We start from the raw sequence: 19187 nt of genomic DNA, 5'->3' as shown, positions 1-19187 counted from the left end.
AATATACGGCCTAAGAGACGCCATAACAGTTCTTTGAAAATTGTTGTTGGTTTTCTCTGATGTATTTCAAAAAGCCTCTTTATTCATATGGGACACCATTATCCGTGAAAATGAAGGCACAAACTAAGGATAAGAGGACGTTTGATGTGAGGCCTGTCTGGACTCTCTGTCTTCATAAAACCTGCCAATACAAACACATTCAATCAACATATTCCAGTTCAGCAGTAATCGTCTTGACATCTGGCATTTGACCTCAATCGGACTTTCTTTCTCTGAGCCTCCATCCATCCAGCACTAATCTGTCCAAAGACATATGGTCCTCATGGAGAACTGGGAAGAGATATCCAGGGAATATTGTTGATAGTGGATGCTCAATAAGTATGAAATTACAAGATGCTTCCTTCCTGCAATGTATTTTACATTAGAGTTAATGTGGTCGGCATCATAGGTAAAGTATTGTTTATTATTGGCTGATGGATCTTATGACAGACTTTAATGAGTTGCATTATGGGAAATATGAGATCCAGTGTTCTCATTATTCCCACAATATTTGAAAAAGCTTGGTTGTGGTCTCGACTCTGTTCCCTGACTTCATCGCCGTTGATGGATTTCCATTTTTAAAAACGTTACGAGTTATTCTGTTTTTTATTGATCGCTGTTCCTCTTCGGCTGTAACGTTCTGATTGTACCTTTAAATCACTCTGATGGATTGTCTTCAACAATCACCAGTTGCTTTCTCGCTGTTTGAATATCAACTAATGAGCCTTAATGGATTCATTAATAACTGTAATCATACTGCATACACACTTTAATTCATGGTATGTGTGAGATTGGAACTTTTCTGACTTTGACAGACCCAAGTGATGTTTTCAAAAGACGTACACGCATACACACACAAATCTGCCCTCATTTATACTTTTTCTCTATTTTCAGATGAAATAATAAACACGCACACACCAGTACACACCGTACTCCTATACCCTGAGTATATGATGTTTTGCTGGCTTGCATCACTCTTTTGTCGACCTCTTGGTGTTATGTCTATGTATTGTCTTTTTTTTAATAATTATTTTTATTGTAAAAATAAAAAAGGAGACTGAAGACAAAGCACAGCATCAGTGTTCTCTTAAATTTATCGGGTTTTTTTTCAGAAACGAAAAAACATTGAAAGAAAATGTATCACAGGGGCTTCAACGGAGCGGACGTTGTACGTTTAAGTGAAAACATGAGCAGGAACTCAAACCAGTGTCCTCCACACTTCTACCGTGTTGCCTGTTTGAACACCAAAGGAAAAGGAAGGACTCGTCCATTCAAGTCATCGTTCGTTTGTGGCGGCCATCTTTCCTCCTCGCGGCGGCCATCTTTCCTCCTCGTGGCGAGGTGAACCTGTGAGCTCACCCTTCGCTCTCACGAGGCCTCCGCGTCGTCAGGTGTTAGTCTGATTCTGTGACTCGGTGTCCCAGTTCTTCCCGCTGTTCCTCTTCCGGTTCCTCTCCGCCATCACCAGGGCCGCCGCCACCGTGACGAGCACGGTGCCCGTGATGACGAGCACGGTGGCGGTCTCGGCGACGCACAGCCGGCTGTCCACCCAGGCCAGCGAGGCCCCGGCCAGCTGCGGCGGGTCCTGGCACGTCACGTTGTGGTAGTCGTTGATGTGGAGGTGGCGAACGTGCAAGATCTTGCTGAAGACGCGGTGCAGGTCGCAGTCGCAGTTCCACGGGTTGCCTGGTGGCACATTACGATATATATATATATATATATACACACAAAATGAAGGCACAATGGGACAGGACATGTGATTTCAAAGGGTTAAAAGGGCATTTTTCATCTAATCTGGACGCAAACTGTTACATTTTAATGTTTACGTGGGATGTGTATACTTCTGATACTTCAGTACACAACTCTGAAGCTAGCGAGCGACGAGCATGTGGTTTAGTATTCAGGTTTTCTCTGGCGATGGACAGAAGGCGGGCTTTAATACTGACGAGAGAGCGAGAGGTCAGGATCGAGTGCATTAAGCGTACTATCCTACATAAAGCCATCTGGCCGTGTGGGTGTTTTGGTCTGGCTGGCGGGAGGTTTAGAAGATGCTCATTCTTGTCAGATAATACCTGCCATCTGTTAGCCACGTTAGCACGTAGCAATAAAAACCACACTCGCGCAGCCTGCAGCCATACAAACACAGCCGGCCCCATCATGAGTGGTCAGTGTCTGTTGAGGCTTCTGCAGGCGTCCAGCTGTGACAACAACTGATCGCGTCATCCGAGACACACAAAGGTTCTGCTTCTCACGAGAAACCCTGAAGTTTCATGATGTCACGGAATAAAGTGAGGAGTTGAAAAAGAGAAGAATGAAAAAAGTTTTAAACGGAATGATTTGGTGTCAATCTGGTAACGACAAGAAATGTGTCTTCACTGTGTTTGTCTTTTTTTCACAATGTAAATGTGAGGTTCATGCCCAGCACAAAAGACATTGAATTACTGTCTGCAGAGCAAACTGGCCTCCCAAAAATACTCGCTTGTGGGGATAATCACATGAAAGCGTTTTTGTTTCAATGTAAAAAAAACAAATCGTTGCCACTTAAACGTCAAACTGAGCAAATTTACCTTATTTATCTTTTTTCACTACTTTGTCCAATTCCTCTGCATTACAGTGAATAAAGTAAAAACTATATTTTTCCGTGCTTTTATTTTGAAGTAATGTTACCAGAGCAGTATAACATCCACTCTGGAGCAACAGCAAGTTAGCGTCTCCTCTTTTTTCTTTGGTCTCGTGGCTTCTGGTGGTGGAGCCGTGTGGTTGGGTGTGTGTCCACAACGTGCCGTGTACTGAGTGTGTCGGTCTGTGACAGTAACTCCAGGGACACTTATTTCCCCCTCGTCTGCCCACTACTTTGTCTAATTCCTCTGCATTAGAGGCAATATGTGCGTTCCTATGTTGAGCAATGGCGGGGTTTCTCCACTTGGACGACATTCAAATGGCAACATGAGCTGCGATGCTGGAAACCTGACAGCTGGATGTGTGTGGCCGTTGTGTGAAGGCAGATGAAGGTCTTGAACTTGAGGTGATGCAGGTCGTTTCCATCCAGAGCGAGGACGGCCAGGCTGTAGAGCGGCGCCAGAGCGTTGTTCTCGATGTGCGAGATGTTGTTGTTGCTCAGCTGGAGCACCTGGACAGACAGACAGACAGACAGACAGACAGACAGACGGGTAATCAGACAGACGGGCCGATTGCCACGAACACACCGAGTCGTTCCAGGTCTCAGTCGTGGCACCTCGAGTCCTGGCAGCATGTCCATGCTCCCCTGCTGCACCGCGCTCAGCCTGTTGTTGTGCAGGTACAGCTGTCTGAGCCGCGAGAGGCCGCGGAACACGCCGGAGCCGACCGCCGCCAGCTGGTTATGACTGAGGTCCAGCTTCTCCAGGTTGTCCAGATGCTCGAAGCTGACGGACGGGGAGGAGAGAGAGAGAGAGACAACCACAGGGTCAGTCCACATGCGCTGAACGCACTGCTGTCTGTGGCTCGGCCCTCATACAGCCGTAGAGAACTGGTGTGTGGAATGAAACGCTGAACCAGGAGAGTTGACGTGGCCGACCAGTTAGCAAGCGGTGTCTTGGGTAGTCGTGTTTCTGTCCATCTGATGAGTGTTGGTGCACGTTTTGCTCTCTTTTAGCTCTCTTTTTGGTCCCCACCAAGTCCTGAGACAAATATCTCTCTAGCTGCGAGATGTTTTGTGTTCTTGGCTAGCTCGTCGCTATCATTGAGTCTCAGTTAAGAGACTCAATGAGAGTGAAGATTCAGATTTTAAAACAAAACAATGAGCTGAAAGACGCTACTGCGCTGCATGACGCTGAAGGGGAACCAGAGGGTATCGAAGCAAAGAGACTAAACTCTCGTGCCGTTCCGACAGACGTCACTGCTGTAGCGCATGCCGCCATCTTGGACTGAATACACCGACGAGCCCTTTGCTGTGCACGTTCAACGAGACGGTGAAGAAAGTGACAGTTCCTCTGAGGCTAAGATGGACCTCTGTTGTGCTGTGATGGACGGACAGGTACCTGTTCCCAGATATGAGCTGTAAGCTGTTGTGCTCCAGCCGCAGCTCTTTGAGAGCAGATAGACTGGACGAGAAGTCAACAGGTAGAGATGTTAACTGGTTCCAGCTGAGATCCAGCTTCTCCAGGAAGGACAAAGAGAAGAACGCCTGCGGAGAGAAACAGAGAAAGACTTCTTTTGCTTTTACTGACACAAACATCCTCCTCTCCGTCACCCTCCTTCACACTGTGACCCCGCCGGACCCCCGGTCTTATTTTAGATGCTACTCCCTTCCTCTTTGAGTCTTGACATCTGCATGTCCTCCTCCTCCCGCCATCGTCACTCTTCTCCTCCATCAGCTTACTTTTGATTCCTTCAGTTCAACTGCTTTCGATGCTTTCTATTCAAGGAGCACTTCAGTTGCTTTCAGAGTCCACGCTGAGCTTGTTTACGCTTGTTTTCATTCATGTGCCGTGGCAGATTGGATCACATGTGGACAACAGCGCTGCGCTCTTGGCGAGGTGGTCCGGGACGCATCTGACGACGTGTTTAGTGTCGTACAAACACAAATGCATCTTAATGAAGGAAAATAAAGACAATGCATCTTCAGCATCGTCTTCAGTTGGTGGTCCCATAGCGTGAGATGACTTTGTCCAATGACGTCAAAAAGCCGTAGAGGAGGAGTCTCATCACAGCTCAGTGATCTGCTTGCCTGGTACATATTTAATCTGCTTTCAATCACTTTTCACTCAAAATGACAACGTGATCGCTCACTCTTCAGGTTCAGCTGCTTTTCATTGTGTATTTCTAGAGGTTTAAAGGTTTTCAGTGACAACTTCAGCAACAACCAGACGCTCTACTCCCTCTTCTACGACGGGTGCTCCCATCCCGTATTCTTAACGTGGCATTTCAAGTGATTTCAGTTGACTCTTGTGTCGTTTGTAAGTCAACGATCATTTCAACAGGTTTTATCTCTTTCTCTTCAGCCGACAGTTTGTTTTTCTTTCACGGTTCGAGTTGAATTGACTTCAACTTCGACCCTCAGAGATTTAACCTTAACATTCCTGCAGAACGTTCAGACGTTAGCAGTGGCAGGTTCATTTTCTGACTTTACTTTAGACCAGTTCAGGTGTATCCGTCCCTCCGTTCCTACCTGCGGTTGCATTTCTTGTATCTGGCTGTTGGTCAGCACCAGCACCCGCAGGGACCACAGTCCGGTGAAGGCTCGAGGGCCGATCTCGCTCAGATTGTTTCCCCCCAGCTCCAGCAGCCAGGTGCCGTGCGGCAGGGCCCCGGGGACGCGTTCGAACCCGCGGTCGCGGCAGTCCACCAGGTCGGCGTGCTCGTAACAGTTGCAGCGCTGCGGACACGACGGCGAGCAGACGGCGGTCGGGAAAAGGGACGGCGGGGAATGAAAGGCGAGAAGGAACACGAGAAGGGCCGGGAACGGGGGACGCATCGTGGCCCCCGGGAGAGAGAGAGAGAGAGGAGGGCAGGTGGCCGGGGATTCAAAGTGTGAGAAGTTGAAGGAAGCTCGGTCGTTTGAGTCCGCGGTCCTCTTTCACTGGCCTCGTCGTCAGCCTGGGAATAGGAAAGCAAACATAGCGCAGACTTTATGAACTCACATTTGCCTTCACATGTAGGAACCTGGGGACAATTCCCATGTACTTCTGGCGGAGTTGATATTCATGTACTACCTTTGTTTTTGGAATATGATTCATGAATGCGCTGAACCACTAAAAACGCTCACATGCATCCTCTTCACTGACAGCACGGCCTGATAAGAGAGGACAATCCAACGCCGACATTCAAAATGAGGCCGTCGACAAAAATGTGCGTCACCTGAAGTGACTTGAATCTTTCTCATCACTGCGTCAGAGCTTTGAACAGATGAGTTTCATCCCTTCTCCCCGGCCCTTCCCCATCCCAATGTAATGACATAATCGCAGCCATTAAGAGCAGAGCAGCAGAAAGGATTAAATCCAGCCAGCCGGTCCGACACACACTCTCCGACACAGCAAAGCAAGCAACATTGTTACTGCACATTTATTTCTTATTCACCGGAAAGCAGCTACGAACTGTTTGTGTTTGTTTTTCCCAGAATGTCCACACCATCAAATAAAAATAAATAAATAAAATACACTACTTTTAAAAAAAAAACATATACACAATTTTTTTTCTTGATTGTTAATACAGTTTTCACACTCATACAGGTGGGAACACTATTAAGTATATATATATGGTTTTTTTGTTTTTTTTAAAAATCAAGACAAAATCAGACTTCAATCAAAACCTCGGACCTTGGAGTTGAAGAACAAGTGACACGGATGTCACCTCTGAGGTCCGGGCCTCCCTCTCTGCGCTCACCTCCTCTGCCGATGGAGAACCCAGACGTCCCCGTGCTGCATCCTCGACTCGTATGTGTTCCTCTGGCGTCACTGGACGGCAGCTCGGTGATGAGACGACCGTCAGGAAGAGAGAAACAAAGAGCGATGAAGCCGATGGAGCTTCTCGGCTGTGTCAGTAATCCTCTAAGCCCGTCCAATCACCAAATGTCCCCTCTCATCCACTAAACTCTGGCAGTTAGTCCCCACCCCTCTCTCTGGTTTCCTGCTAATACCACCTTCAGCATCGCCGCCGTCCATCTGTTCCACTGACTTTATTATTATATAAAGACTGTTAACCTCTTGTGTGTTCATTTTCCAGAGGGTGAGGCGGACAGGCAGGGAGCCAGATGCACGACCAACAGGAAAACAGAAACAGAACCATCGGCTGATTGGCAGAGAAAGCTTCACGTGTGAGCGTCCGTGCTGCTCTGCGGTCGCGTTTACAAGCAGGACACTCGCCATGCCGCCCCAGAACAACCCAGAATGCACCAGCTTCACTGGGAATTGACTATTTTGGGGAATGTGGTTGACACAAGGCAACTGACATGGTGGCTTATATGTACGTTTATTGAACATGATGTTTACCTTTTTACAGATAATTAAATCATTTAGGCTCCGAGTTAAAAGACACCAGCTCAAAGACAAACTCCACAGAGGTTTTCAAATGCAATCTTACTAATTATGTTCAAGATCTGAATCATTTTAAACCATCAGTCAGAGAAAACAAGTTAATTGTAAATGTCACCTTGAGCTTGAAGAACATGAGGTATGTCACATTTAATTATATATATATATATATATATATATATATATATATATATATATATATATATATATATATATGTGTGTGTACATATATATATATATATATATGTATATATATGTGTGTGTACATATATATATATATATGTATATATATGTGTGTGTACATATATATATATGTATATATATATATATATATGTGTGTGTGTGTGTGTATATATATATATACACACATATATGTGTGTATGTATATTGATTTTTTAAACTTAATTATTCAATCAATAATGAACAGATAGCCTGTGAGACCAGACTGGGATGTGGAGCTGTACAAAATATTAAAAACAAATATTACAGCTGGGGATTACAGTGATTATTTACAGATGGGTCAAAGGATCCATCAAAAGGGGCAACAGGGATGATTCCCAGTCATCACAATGGGATTAGTGGGAGAACCTCAGGCTCACCTGAGCGTGCACACAGTCCAGTGGTTTGCCTCTCTTCAGTGTCAGCTTTGGCGAGCATTACAACAGGATCATCCAGAAACCCTTTTGGGCTCATGTAAGCGAAGGTGTTCAACAAAATGTTGAAATGAATGTTACACTTTCAAAATAGAAAGTGTAACAGGAGAGAGCATCATTTAGTGGAGAAACAAGCGGCATGAAACAGTATTAGGAAAGGCTGAAAAGGAGGCGGTTACATTAAATGCAGGTTATCATGAGTGGATTGAGGAATGTTTTCAGACAGGAAGTAAGAAGACTACAAAGGGCGAGGAGAGAATTAAAGAGGCGAAGGGCTCTGGAGGAAATGGATATTTACGTTTTGGAAAGCAACAAGCGAGGCTGTAACGGTAAGGCGGCAGTGGACGGTTACCTCCACTAGGGGGCAGTAATGCGTCTTAATGGACGCCAACGGCAGGGAGAAAAACAACATGACCTCGAGGGCAGGAAAGGTGCTGCAGTATCTGAAGGAGACAGGATGGAGTGGAAGAATGTAGTGCAGGTGGCATGGCTGCCTTCTCTTTTTTTTAAATTATTTATTTTTTGGGAGGGGGTAGATATTTCTTATCCACACGTCAAGGCAGTAGGTGGCGGTAATGCGCCTTTTTTGGACGCCATCCGCCTGAAATTAAAAGAGGACGAAGAAGAAGGAGGAAAAACAACAACAGAAGAAGAAGAAGAGGTAGCTCCAGTGCTCCATGCCGTTTCCAGTTGTCTTTCAGTAACGGAAGTAAAATGGCCAAATAGCAGTCTCTCTCTCTCTCTCTCTCTCTCTCTCTCTCTCTGTGGGTGCATTAGCTCGTGTTCGGAGCAGCACGCGGTGTTTTCAAACCCGCGCGTGATGCTGACGAAACCGGAAGAGACGCCGAGACACAGCAGCGAGGCAGTGCTAGCTTCACGCTAACGTTAGCACCGCCTGGTAAGTTCTGTTGCCATGGCTGCGTGAAGTTATTATTATACTTTACTTTTACTAAAAGTGCAACTTTTACAAATCTATAATGGCATGGAGTTATGTTGAAGCTGGCTAATATTTTAGTGAACTTTGACCCGTATGCAGAACCTGACGTCACGTGTGTCAATCAGGAAGTCCGCAGGATCATAACATCAGAGATAAAATAAAATAATCCCTTATTAGTCCCTCAGTGGGGAATTACAGGATTACAGCAGCATTGCTCACAAGTAAATAAATATAAAAATCAAGTAATATAAATGAACAAAACGGTAGTAAAACAAAATCAACAGTAAAAAGAATATTAAATATTCAGACTAAAAGCACAACAACAAACATAACGTTGCACAAATGATTATTGTAGTTCTTCCACACAACTTTTTTTGAGTTGTCTATCTTATTCTCAAAGAAAAGGATTAAGACAAACTGCCAGTGGTGAGTTTGACCATCGCACACTGGTGTTTGGTTTGTAGACATTATTTTCTTCCCAAAGGTTGCAATTTTTATACTTATTAATAGAAAATCCAGTAGTATTTTAGGAAACTAGTTATAAAAAATAGTTTTTTTTAATCTGGATTGTTTGATAAAGGCTCAATGAGTGGTTACTTCTCATCTTGAGGGATTATGAATACACAGTGACAATAAGAACACTGTGAGAGCGCGAAACCCCACGTTTAGCTCTGTGACCTGAATGTAACGTTGACACTCGCTCGCCGTTTGCTCGGCAGCGTTTAACCTTCACCTCGTGTTGCAAAGTAAAGCGTCTCTGTTGCGATCCCGCAGCCGCCATGGCCGAGGCCGGAGCCCACCTCACCTCCACCGCAGCCAACGAGCAGCCGTCCATCTTCGAGGTCCTGGCTCAGGAGTCTCTGATGGAGGCGCTGCGGCCGGCGCTGAGGCACGCGCTCAAGGTGAGGCGGCCTGTGGGAAATATTAATGTCTCACGCTCTTCAATGTGACTTCAATGTTTACTTTTTCTATTCATTTATTTGTGTCAAATATTTGTGTGATATTGTATACGAACTGTGTGATCCTACTAAATGTGAGAATCAGGATGTTTGTCCCCTTTTGGGGATAGTTTAACTATAATAAATACATATTTATTTCAGTCCATACTGACTTCACGCAGATCGTAAATTCTCAATTTTATTGAATTTTCTAAAAAAAACCTGAACCGTGTTGTAGTGTACGCCTCTGACGATGGTCTTGGATGTTAACTGATGATTTTTTAAATCTTTTATTCCTTACTAAAACTAACTTCATTACAAAAAAACAATGAAAGAACTTGTTCCTCTTCAGGGGAGTGCTAAACCGTTTCTTAAACATTCCACCTTGACCATTAAAAACTTATTTTAACGGTTAAACGGCCCACTGTGACTTCTAGTTTAACCATATGTTTTGTTTCAAAATAAAAGCACCGTACAACCAAACAGGAAACCAAATACATTTTGCTGACGACCGACCAACAAACAACAAAGTTGATTGGCAAACAGTTTAAACTCGAACACACATTGCGTTACTCACTCGTGTCGGGGCCCTCAGGTTCTGGCGGAGTCCAACCCGTCCCGCTTCGGCTTCCTGTGGCGGCGCTTCGACGAGCTCCACCTGCTGCTGGACCTCGTCCTCCAGAACCACTTCCTGTCCCACTGCAGCGCCTCCTTCGCCGAGAACTTCTACGGCCTGAAGCGAGTTACGAGGGGGCGGGGCCTCCCCGTGGGAGGGAGGCGGCGCTGGCGCTCGCTCCTCCTCCTGTGCCTGGCGCCGTACCTGCGGGCCAAGCTGGAGGCGACGCTGGCGCGGCAGCGGGACGAGGAGGACTTCTCCATCCGGCTGGCGCAGACCAGGAGCCAGAGGCTGTACCGCGCGGCCGTGGCGGCGTACCCGTACGTCAGCTCCGCCTGGCGGGCCTGGGTCTTCTGCCAGCAGCTGCTCTTTGTCTTTGGGGTCGCCGGCACCCACAATCCCTTGCTGTGGATGGCCAGAGTCCGACTGGCGCGACTCAACGCTCAGGATATTAGAGACATGGAGCTGAAGAGCAGCAGAACTGGCAACCCGGCTGAGGGGAGGTACGTGTCCACTTCATGCTCAGTCAGCGGGGAGAGTCGTAACATCAGAGGCCTCCATCTCTGTGCTGGTTCATGTTCTCTAATACCACTACTCATACTTCATAACTTATGTTTTGCCTTATGTTGTTTGGTAGCGTTAGGATTTCATAGATACTTGTAGTTATCAATATTCTCATTGAGTCTTTTAGATTATTTTGTGAGGCAAAAAAAAATCTCGACGCTGCTTCATTATCCTTGTAAGTACACAAGTCGTCTTTCTTGAGGAGCAACACAAGACGTTCCAAAATATTTGAAGTACATTCGCAGCTAAACAATTAGCTTAGCGATTAGCTTTCATTAATTAGCCGGTTCTTCTGATCAAACTCCGTATGACATCACTCACGTTACCAAAAACACAGACGGAGAGCGGGGTTTGGAGACAAGGAGATCTCCTTTTGTAACTTCTAAAGTACCGACAGCAGAACCGTTAACAGCAGAACGCATCGATACTCGAATAGAACCGGTTCCACTTGCCCCTCAGACCGGTGCAGTCGTTTGGTGAATTAACGCACTCGCAACAGAGGAAAGTAAGAAGTAACGGTTAGAAACTTGTTCAATCAGTGTTCATGCATGAGTCTAAAGCTGTTGAATTCTCCACCCACAATGCATTGCTCTCCTGTCGGCAGCCTGGCGCAGAGAGCGTGGTGGCTGATGTCGCAGGCGGCGCGCGGCACGGCCGTGTCGCTCTCCACCTCCCTCTCGCTGGGCGTCTTCTTCCTGCAGTTCCTGGAGTGGTGGTACTCCTCGGACAACCAGAGCGCCGCCAAGTCGCTGGCCTCGCTGCCGGCGCCCCCGCCGCCGCTCCACCTGCAGCCGGAGCGCAGCGGGCCGGACTCTCCGTCCGCTCAGCTCCCCGGCGCCGGCAGCCGGGACTGCCCGCTGTGCCGCGGGCTTCGCACCAACGCCACGGCGCTGTCCACCTCCGGCTTCGTCTTCTGCTACCGCTGCGTCTACACGTACGTGAAGGCCAACCGCCGCTGCCCGGTCACCGGGTACCCCACCGAGCCGCAGCACCTCATCAAGATCTACTCCCCGGAGAGTTAGCGCACGTCGAGCTGTCCAGAGCGGAGGAGCGGCCTGGTTCTTAAAGAGGAACTCCGTCATGGAGGGTTTTGTTGCCAATAAGCACATCGTGTGCTTCTTTTGTATGAAACTGTCTCTTCAATGTAAATAGTGTTTGATGACTTGTTCAGTGATTCCAGCTGATTTATGTGATGATGCAACTCTCTCGCCTCGAATCCCATTTGATATTTATTATTTCTTTCTGAAATTGTGTCCACAGTGGTGTCAAGGTGACGACTATTTTGAAATGTTTTGTTTAAGTGCAGTAAAAGTTAAAATTGTCTCTGTTCAGCGTCTAACTCTACTCTGCGATCATGGGAAGGAGAAGTTAGCGGCTCGGTTGGTGATGTGATGCTGGAGTTTGTGCCCTGTTTTATGAAAAGATTTTAAAGGTTGATTCCAATATTTAACTGCTCATAAGAAAATAAATTGGGGTTTGCAACTGATTATTTTAATTATTTGAGTCATTTTATTTTACAACATGAAGTTGACCAGGACACTGTTCAGTTGTGTGTATATAATAATATATATACAATATATTATATAAATATAGATATATACAATATATTATATATAAATATATATTATATATACAATATATTATATATATATATAATTTATATATATATATATATATATATATATATATATAATTTATATATATATATATATATATAATTTATATATATATAATTTATGTGTATATATATGTATATATATGTGTGTATGTATATGTGTTTGTGTGTATATATATATATGTGTGTGTGTGTGTGTGTATATATATATATATATATATATATATACATATATATGTATATATATATATATATATATATATATACATATATATATATATATATATATATATATATATATATATATATATACATATATATATATATATATATATATATATATATATATATATATATATACATATATATATATATATATATATATATATATATATATACATACATATATACATACATAGACATACATACAGACACACATAATACACACAAATGTGTTTTTTTTTTTGAGAAATGTTTACTCTTTTTTTTTTTTTTTTCTTTTCATGAGTCATGAGGATAAATACACTCACATGTTTCCGGTATGCCAGCGTGTGTTAGCTTAGCATACGGCGCAGAAAGAAGGGGAGCCTCCTCGGTGCAAAGGAGGAAGAGAGGAACACGGTCAGTGAATTGCTTTATTGAGTTTCCAGACAAGTTTAACAACAGGCCCACTTAAAAAAAACACAAAGAAACAGATAATCAGGATCAACGTCACAACATTACAGAGTAATAAAAAAAAAAAAGGGCTTCATTAAAATGTCCGAGCCCTCGAAATTAAAGTGAGTGTGAGAAGAATCACAAGAGTCACCTTCTTCCCTTTTTAAGGTCCTGCAACACAATTCATGGACAGGAAATTAGGAGGAAGGGGGAGGGGCGGGCTTAGACTTTGAGAAAAGGGACAAGTATCATCATCAATAATAGTCACAGTAATAGATTGCTCGAATAGCGTGTATTGCACATGTGTACACATATATGCGCTCTATGTACATGTGAGTCGGCGAGAACTGGACACGTTGAATTGTCGCGACAGGAAAGAATCCGGATAAAACGACGGCACGGGACAGAGAAGAGTCAGGAATGTGCTTGTGATCAGTTCCAACAAAACGGCCGTGGTTGTTTTTGTTTTTTTGTTTTTTTCTGTTTGTTTTTTTCCTTCCAATTCCAAGTCATGAGCCGGACGAGAGAAAACAGTAACAGAACGTTTCCCCTTCAACAGGAGAGGGAGGGCAGCAGGGAGGTGAACCTCTGTCTCCACTCCAGTCCGAAAATACCCCTCCCACCCCCCTTCTCACACACACACACAGACACACACACACACACACACACCGCATCATAGCAGGACACTACATTTACACCACAGTATCAAACATATCAAGAAATATACAGCTTTTCACCTGTGTAGCAAAATAGTCTGTGTGCGTGAAAGTGTGCGATTCACCTGTGTGTGTGTGTGTTTGTGTGTGTGTGTGTGGGCAGTAAAGCTGTGCAGCCTCTGGACTCGGGGAGGAGACGCCGCAACGGAAAGATTCGTCACCCTGACGTCACAAACCACCAGACAGCACCGCTTCTACTGTATTGCTCTCAAACCCCCGACTTCTGTTTCCTCAAATTTGGGTCTTATTTTTTGTAGTTTTGGTTGTCAGTTGAACGAAAGCGAGCTGAGTCGTTCATCTGAAATGAATTAGTTTGAATAGCGTGTCTATAGTTGAATGTGTAGCTCCGCCCTCATGAGAATAAGAACAAGAGAAGAAGTGCGCCTCACTTTCCAGGTCGGTTCCACTAAACCTCTGCAGAGGGAAAAGATGACGTAATCACCAGACTATCGGCGGCGAGGCGACAGGCAGGAAAGAAAGTTAGAGAAAAACTCAAATCAGCCAAACAAGATCCAAAAAAAAAAAAAAAAAAATCTACATTTTCTCTAACTCCCTCTTTTATTGTGAAATATGCTTCAGACCATTCAGAAATCAAATCGCTCTTTGGTTGAACTGCACGTGACTCCTGCACACGATCCATCTACCAAAAGGTCCTGAGTAGACGTCGCTTGTCTTTGGGTCGGGAACAGCAAACCACTTCACGTTGTCATCATCTCGCTGCGCTGCACAGGAACACGAGCGCAGCTATGGCGAGCGCCCAGCGGAGTGTTGTTTGTTTGCGACTGCTCGCGTTGCTTTCTTTGTATTTCTTGGAAGTTTCCAGATGAACGTAATTAGTTCTTGTCTAAGGAAACGATGGCTTGAATCTACAAAAAACAAGGCCCAAATTGTGCTGAACCAGAATTACCCCTCAATGTTGAAAACAAGACATATGTTACGCTGCAGTTCCTCTAATGGCCACTAGATGGCGGCAGAATACCATTTGTGGTTGTAGTAGTGTAAAACATAGTTTTGAAGTGTTACAAACTCCTCCCCCACTTTCCCACCAAACTGAGGCGTTGTATTTAACTACCAGTGTGACAGATGAAGTGGCCTTAGTGTCTACACAAGCACACACAAAGACGACACCAGAAAACCGCTCAATAAATCAATGAACCCGTTGGCGGCGCGATGCTCGCGCTCGACCCCACGAAAGCCAGAAGTGATCTCCGTGAATGTGGCGACCATGTCCATGCGTGTGCTGGACATTGTAGTTCTCCCGGCCCCTGCTGTCCTGTTAGTGTTATATTGCTTTGAACCGATGGGACCCAGAGGTTAGCGGCGTGGCTACGACACAGCGGAGGGTCATGGGAAATGGAGTTGAATGAGGTTGAGTATTTATAGATGGGGATGAAGAGACTGGTCCAGTTCTGAGGCTCTGCGTCCATCGGGTACCTCCAGTGAGCAGAGGACAGCGGCTCAACGCTTTCGTGAGTTTGGATCTTTTTTTTTTAAAGAAGCGGCAAACAAACGGTAGTCCGGCGTTTAACTGCCGGTGGTTCTTGGGAGAATGATGGCGTCATTTGGCGGAACGGCCCTTTTTAAAAGACGGCATCTTCAATTGAAGGATTCAGAGACATTTATTTGCCAACTAAACTGTGATCTCTAAAGTAAATATATATTTTTAATTGGTTTGGTGCAGCGTCATCATGAGGCTAAGGAAGTTGGGTTAGGTCAAAGTTTATTCCTGTGAGAATATTGAAACGGTCTCGGCCTCTTCAATGGCGGGAAAATGACCCGTCTTACCCCGCTGACCAAGAAAGGTTTTCTCCATTAACGTGCAAATAGACAAGTTTAGATTGGCACTTTGGCACGGTTCCTATCGGAATGGATCGGAAGTTATCGGTAGATATTGGTAGCTATCGGAGGGAATTGGTGGGTGTTGGTAGCTATCGGAGGGAATTGGTGGGTGTTGGTAGCTATCGGGATCGGTAGTAGGGATCGGATCGGTAGCTGTCGAAGTTAAAGGTGTGAATACATTAACTCATGAAGGGGCAACCCATTGGATGTCAGAGGTCAATAATCACGATTTCAAGTCTAAATGCCTCCCCCTGCGCCTGCTCACAGCTAACTGATGTTCACATGGCGAGTCTCTGGTGACGGATGACCAAACCACATTCAGACCACAGTTAAAATGGAGTTAATTAGTTGGGGGTTGATGCAACTTGTCGCCAAAAGAAATGTTTACGACCTCCCGTAAGTAAACATGGGATTTTCTTTGTAAATCATGTTTGTTGTCAACTTAAGAGGAATCAGATTCAAGATGTTTTAAGGAACTGAGCAAATGGAAATGGCAACTACAACGTTGCCCCAGCTTGTTGCCCCACGCTCATCCGAGTCGCGTTCAGAGTACAGCGGATCGCAGCGCAGCTCCCTGTCGGGACTACAGAAACGCGTCATCACTGGACCAACCTTCTCACCAACATGACCTTTGACCTTAATATCCGTCTTGTCTATAGCTGCTGCCTGTGGAGTGCAGCCCTGCATGCCTGGTCCTGCCAGAGGAACTGAAGCAACAACCACGACGACAACAGCATCCAGCCACCCTCAACATCTGTAAACAAACAAACAAACAAACAAACAGGTGGCGGTCTGATGACATCAGACCATGTGCTTACTTCCTGTCAACAACCAAACCTTTAAAACATCAAATCTCCAAGTAGAATATATTCAGGAATCCAATCAGATTGGATAAAACATTATATATATTTATATAACGTGTGTGTGTGCGTAATATTATTTTTTTTTCTTTTTTTATACAAAAAGAGAAAGTACTTTGTGTTTTTATACATATATGTATGTACAGATATAGAAAAGTGACCACACTGAGTCTGCTGTGACGTAACCATGGAGAAAGTATTTACACCAAAGTGGAAATATTACAATTTAACAACAGCAACAACAACAACAAAAAAAGGGAGGAGGACGTGGTGGTCGTTGTGGCGTTTTTGAAAACGGGCCACAATCCCACAATCCCCTGTTCGGAGAAGAAGGGGGCGGGGCTCAAACTCAAGTGACTCAATCAAAATGAGAGAGAGAGAGAGAGAGAGAGAGAGAGAGAGAGAGAGAGAGAGAGAGAGAGAGAGAGAGAGAGGGAGAGAGAGAGCGAGAGAGAGAGAGAGAGAGAGAGAGGCGGTTTACATATCTCACCCGATGAATACTGGTCAAACGGGCCTGATCCTGAGACACTGACACCGGATCCCACACAAGTCGGAGTGAACATCATTATTAATGTGATTAATGATATTAGTGTTCCATGGAGGCGGCTGCTGGGTTCCAGTGAGTAGTGATGATGATGATGATGGCTTTAGAGGCTTTTCTTCCCGAACTAAATGACAGTCTGTTGGGAGTACCCGGCGTGAGTATTGTCAGATTGGAAAGAAAATACAATTCTTAGCAGTTTCAATATCAATATCAATATCAATATCAATATATATATATATATATATATATATATATATATATATATATATATATATATATATATGTAAAGGAAAACTCTTGATTCTCTCTCAAGGTTGCTGAATAGTGAGATAAGAACAAATTAAGGCATCCAGATGAAGAAACAAGAAATGAGCTGACTGAAACGACAGCAGTGTGAGCGTGTGCGTCGGCGTTTCTTCAGTCCTGATTGGCTGGTTGGTTTGCTGAGGTGCTGCGGCGGTCGTGTTTTGTGGTTTCTGATTGGATGTTTTTATATTATTTGTATTTTTTTTTTAAATAAAAGGCACCGAGTTCGTCCTCTGTTTGTTTAAAAAAAAAAAAAAAACAGTTAGCCCCTCCTCCGGCCAGAGGACAGACGGACAAGAGGACAAGGCGTCCGCTTGCCGTCTGACGTTTTGACTCAAAGTCCACAGCCGGGTTCTCGGCCGTGGACGGACGGCGACCGAGTTGGATGCAAGGGAACGATGTTCAGTGGTGCTGTGTACAGGTGGTAAAGTATGCAGGTTACAAGACGAGCGTCCCCTTGCTGCCTCTCCTCCTCCGGTTTCCCCCCGGAGATGCCAACAAGTCGTTTGCTCCTCCTCTGGGCCCGATGAAGAAGAGAGACGCGTCCGTGTTCTCCCCCGTCATCGCCTCCGTCCGCGTTCTCCTCGGGGAAAAATCAGGATCAAGCGGCAGGATCCTGCTCTGTGTGTTTGTGTGAGCGCCTACGCACACTGTGCGGAAGAAGAGGAGGAAGAGGAGGTGAATTTATAGTTGTTTCTCTTTGTGTGTGATTCTCCTTGAAGCTCTTCCTACAACACAGGCTCTTCTTCCATGGGCTCCTCTGTGGACCTGAGGGGGGAAGTCAACCACGTCAGATTCACCAGCGCACACCAAACATAAAGTTCTAATTTCTAAAGAAACTGGCATTGACGTCTTCATTATAATATTACTCTGGTAGCGACCTGTCAATCACAGTAAGCCCGCCCTAAAGCATCCCCAGCTTTATGCTGTGTTTGACTCTAAATGGAGCATCATTTACTAAATGAGCATCATGATGTGTTGAAGAAGACTTGAAGCTAGAGATTGAGACCATAAACTCATGTTTACAATGTTTACTGAGGGAATACATCAAGGGAGAAGTCGAGTTGTTTTCTCATAGACTTCTAAACAACCGGAGGAGTCGCCCCCTGGTGGTTGCGTTTTTCGGTGCAATGTCCACCATTTTCCTCGCTTCTTCACGCATGCGATGCTTGTGGATGCCCCAGAGGCTGACGCCCAGAAACATCCGGACCACGGCAAGATAAAGGAAACACAGCCTCTGCAGGTACAGACACACTTTGAGCCGTTGTGTTGTGTTGTGTTGTGTTGTGTTGTGTTGGCCCCCGCTGACCTGCTGGTTTCTGCGTTGTCTGGGTCCGGGCCCGGCTGCTCGACATCCACGCTGAGCGAGGCCATGGCGCTGACCGTCTCGGCCTCGTCCTTCTCCGATTGGCCCTGAGCCCCGAGGGGGTCGTCCAATAGCGAGTGGCCACTCGTCTGAGACAAACTCTGGAGACACGACCAGTGTTTATCTGGAGGAGTGACAGAGAAAAAAGAGGGATGGAGGCATACTGTAGCTTCTCGTTGTTGTTGTGTACGTGTATGTGTGTGTGTGTGTGTGTGTGTGTGTATTTCTTACTCTGGATCTCTATCACTCTCTCCAGTGAGGCCCAAGCTTTTGGACAGGGCTTCTCCTGAGGCCACTGAAACACAGAGTCACACTGGGAGAGGCAGAGGACGTGTGTTAACAGAGAGATCAATGTGTGTATTTCACCTTCAAGACATCCTGAAACACAACGCTGACCGCTGAGCACTGACGGGAGGCGGCTCTCCCTTTAAGTCTGATCTGCCGTGTCTGAAGGAATAGTTCAACATCATTGGGTGGAAACCACTTATCCCCTGTAGTTTTGAATGACATGTTTAGCCTAGCTTAGC

The 19187-nt window shown here is 45.3% G+C and overlaps 3 protein-coding genes across 9 annotated transcripts in view; 1 reads left to right on the top strand and 2 right to left on the bottom strand.

The window, feature by feature from the left end:
- Positions 1 to 1147: 1147 nt before the first annotated feature.
- On the bottom strand, positions 1148 to 6858 carry si:ch211-237i5.4 (reticulon-4 receptor-like 2). The gene is made up of 6 exons (XM_068578674.1): positions 6403 to 6858; positions 5189 to 5616; positions 4059 to 4204; positions 3275 to 3443; positions 3007 to 3169; positions 1148 to 1725 (listed from the first exon to the last, which is right to left on the bottom strand). Exons 2-6 carry the CDS (start codon positions 5492 to 5494, stop codon positions 1427 to 1429), a joined length of 1083 nt encoding a protein of 360 aa, XP_068434775.1. The 5' UTR covers positions 5495 to 5616; positions 6403 to 6858; the 3' UTR covers positions 1148 to 1426.
- A 1352-nt stretch (positions 6859 to 8210) lies between these two features.
- Positions 8211 to 12243, top strand: pex12 (peroxisomal biogenesis factor 12). 2 transcript variants are annotated; one of them, XM_068578669.1, is made up of 5 exons: positions 8211 to 8363; positions 8480 to 8600; positions 9414 to 9541; positions 10173 to 10696; positions 11362 to 12243. In XM_068578669.1, the coding sequence occupies exons 3-5, from the start codon at positions 9419 to 9421 to the stop codon at positions 11777 to 11779; spliced, it is 1065 nt and encodes a 354-aa protein (XP_068434770.1). In that variant the 5' UTR covers positions 8211 to 8363; positions 8480 to 8600; positions 9414 to 9418; the 3' UTR covers positions 11780 to 12243. The 2 variants fall into 2 exon arrangements, with proteins under 2 accessions (XP_068434770.1, XP_068434769.1); XM_068578668.1 differs by having other exon boundaries at positions 8353 to 8600.
- Positions 12244 to 12989: 746 nt separating this feature from the next.
- The window catches only part of hdac5 (histone deacetylase 5), a 54903-nt gene continuing 48705 nt past the window's right edge, over positions 12990 to 19187 (bottom strand). For 5 of the 6 annotated variants that reach the window (XM_068578663.1, XM_068578661.1, XM_068578665.1 and 2 more), the window contains exons 27-29: positions 18892 to 18973; positions 18604 to 18784; positions 12990 to 18062 (exon numbers count right to left, since the gene is read on the bottom strand). In XM_068578663.1, the coding sequence (XP_068434764.1) occupies positions 18023 to 18062; positions 18604 to 18784; positions 18892 to 18973 (303 nt within the window). In that variant the 3' untranslated portion in view covers positions 12990 to 18022. The remainder of the gene's footprint in view (positions 18063 to 18603; positions 18785 to 18891; positions 18974 to 19187) is intronic. The other variant, XR_011077590.1, reaches the window with a different exon arrangement.

This window comes from Clinocottus analis, unplaced genomic scaffold (assembly GCF_023055335.1).
Source record: "Clinocottus analis isolate CAN_PGR_092001 unplaced genomic scaffold, fCliAna1.0.p SCAF_16, whole genome shotgun sequence".
NCBI classification, from domain to species: Eukaryota; Metazoa; Chordata; class Actinopteri; order Perciformes; family Cottidae; genus Clinocottus; species Clinocottus analis.
This window is presented reverse-complemented; position numbering and strand designations above follow the sequence as displayed.

Coding starts and splice junctions, on each gene's coding strand:
- si:ch211-237i5.4 (XM_068578674.1), bottom strand. CDS start 5,494: ATGCGTCCCCCGTTCCCGGCCCTTCTCGTGTTCCTTCTCGCCTTTCAT. Junction 3,444..4,058: donor CAGCTCATATCTGGGAACAG/GTACCTGTCCGT, acceptor CCCGTCCGTCAG/CTTCGAGCATCTGGACAACC. Junction 3,170..3,274: donor ACATGCTGCCAGGACTCGAG/GTGCCACGACTG, acceptor CTGTCTGTCCAG/GTGCTCCAGCTGAGCAACAA.
- pex12 (XM_068578669.1), top strand. CDS start 9,419: ATGGCCGAGGCCGGAGCCCACCTCACCTCCACCGCAGCCAACGAGCAG. Junction 9,542..10,172: donor CGCTGAGGCACGCGCTCAAG/GTGAGGCGGCCT, acceptor CGGGGCCCTCAG/GTTCTGGCGGAGTCCAACCC. Junction 10,697..11,361: donor GGCAACCCGGCTGAGGGGAG/GTACGTGTCCAC, acceptor TCCTGTCGGCAG/CCTGGCGCAGAGAGCGTGGT.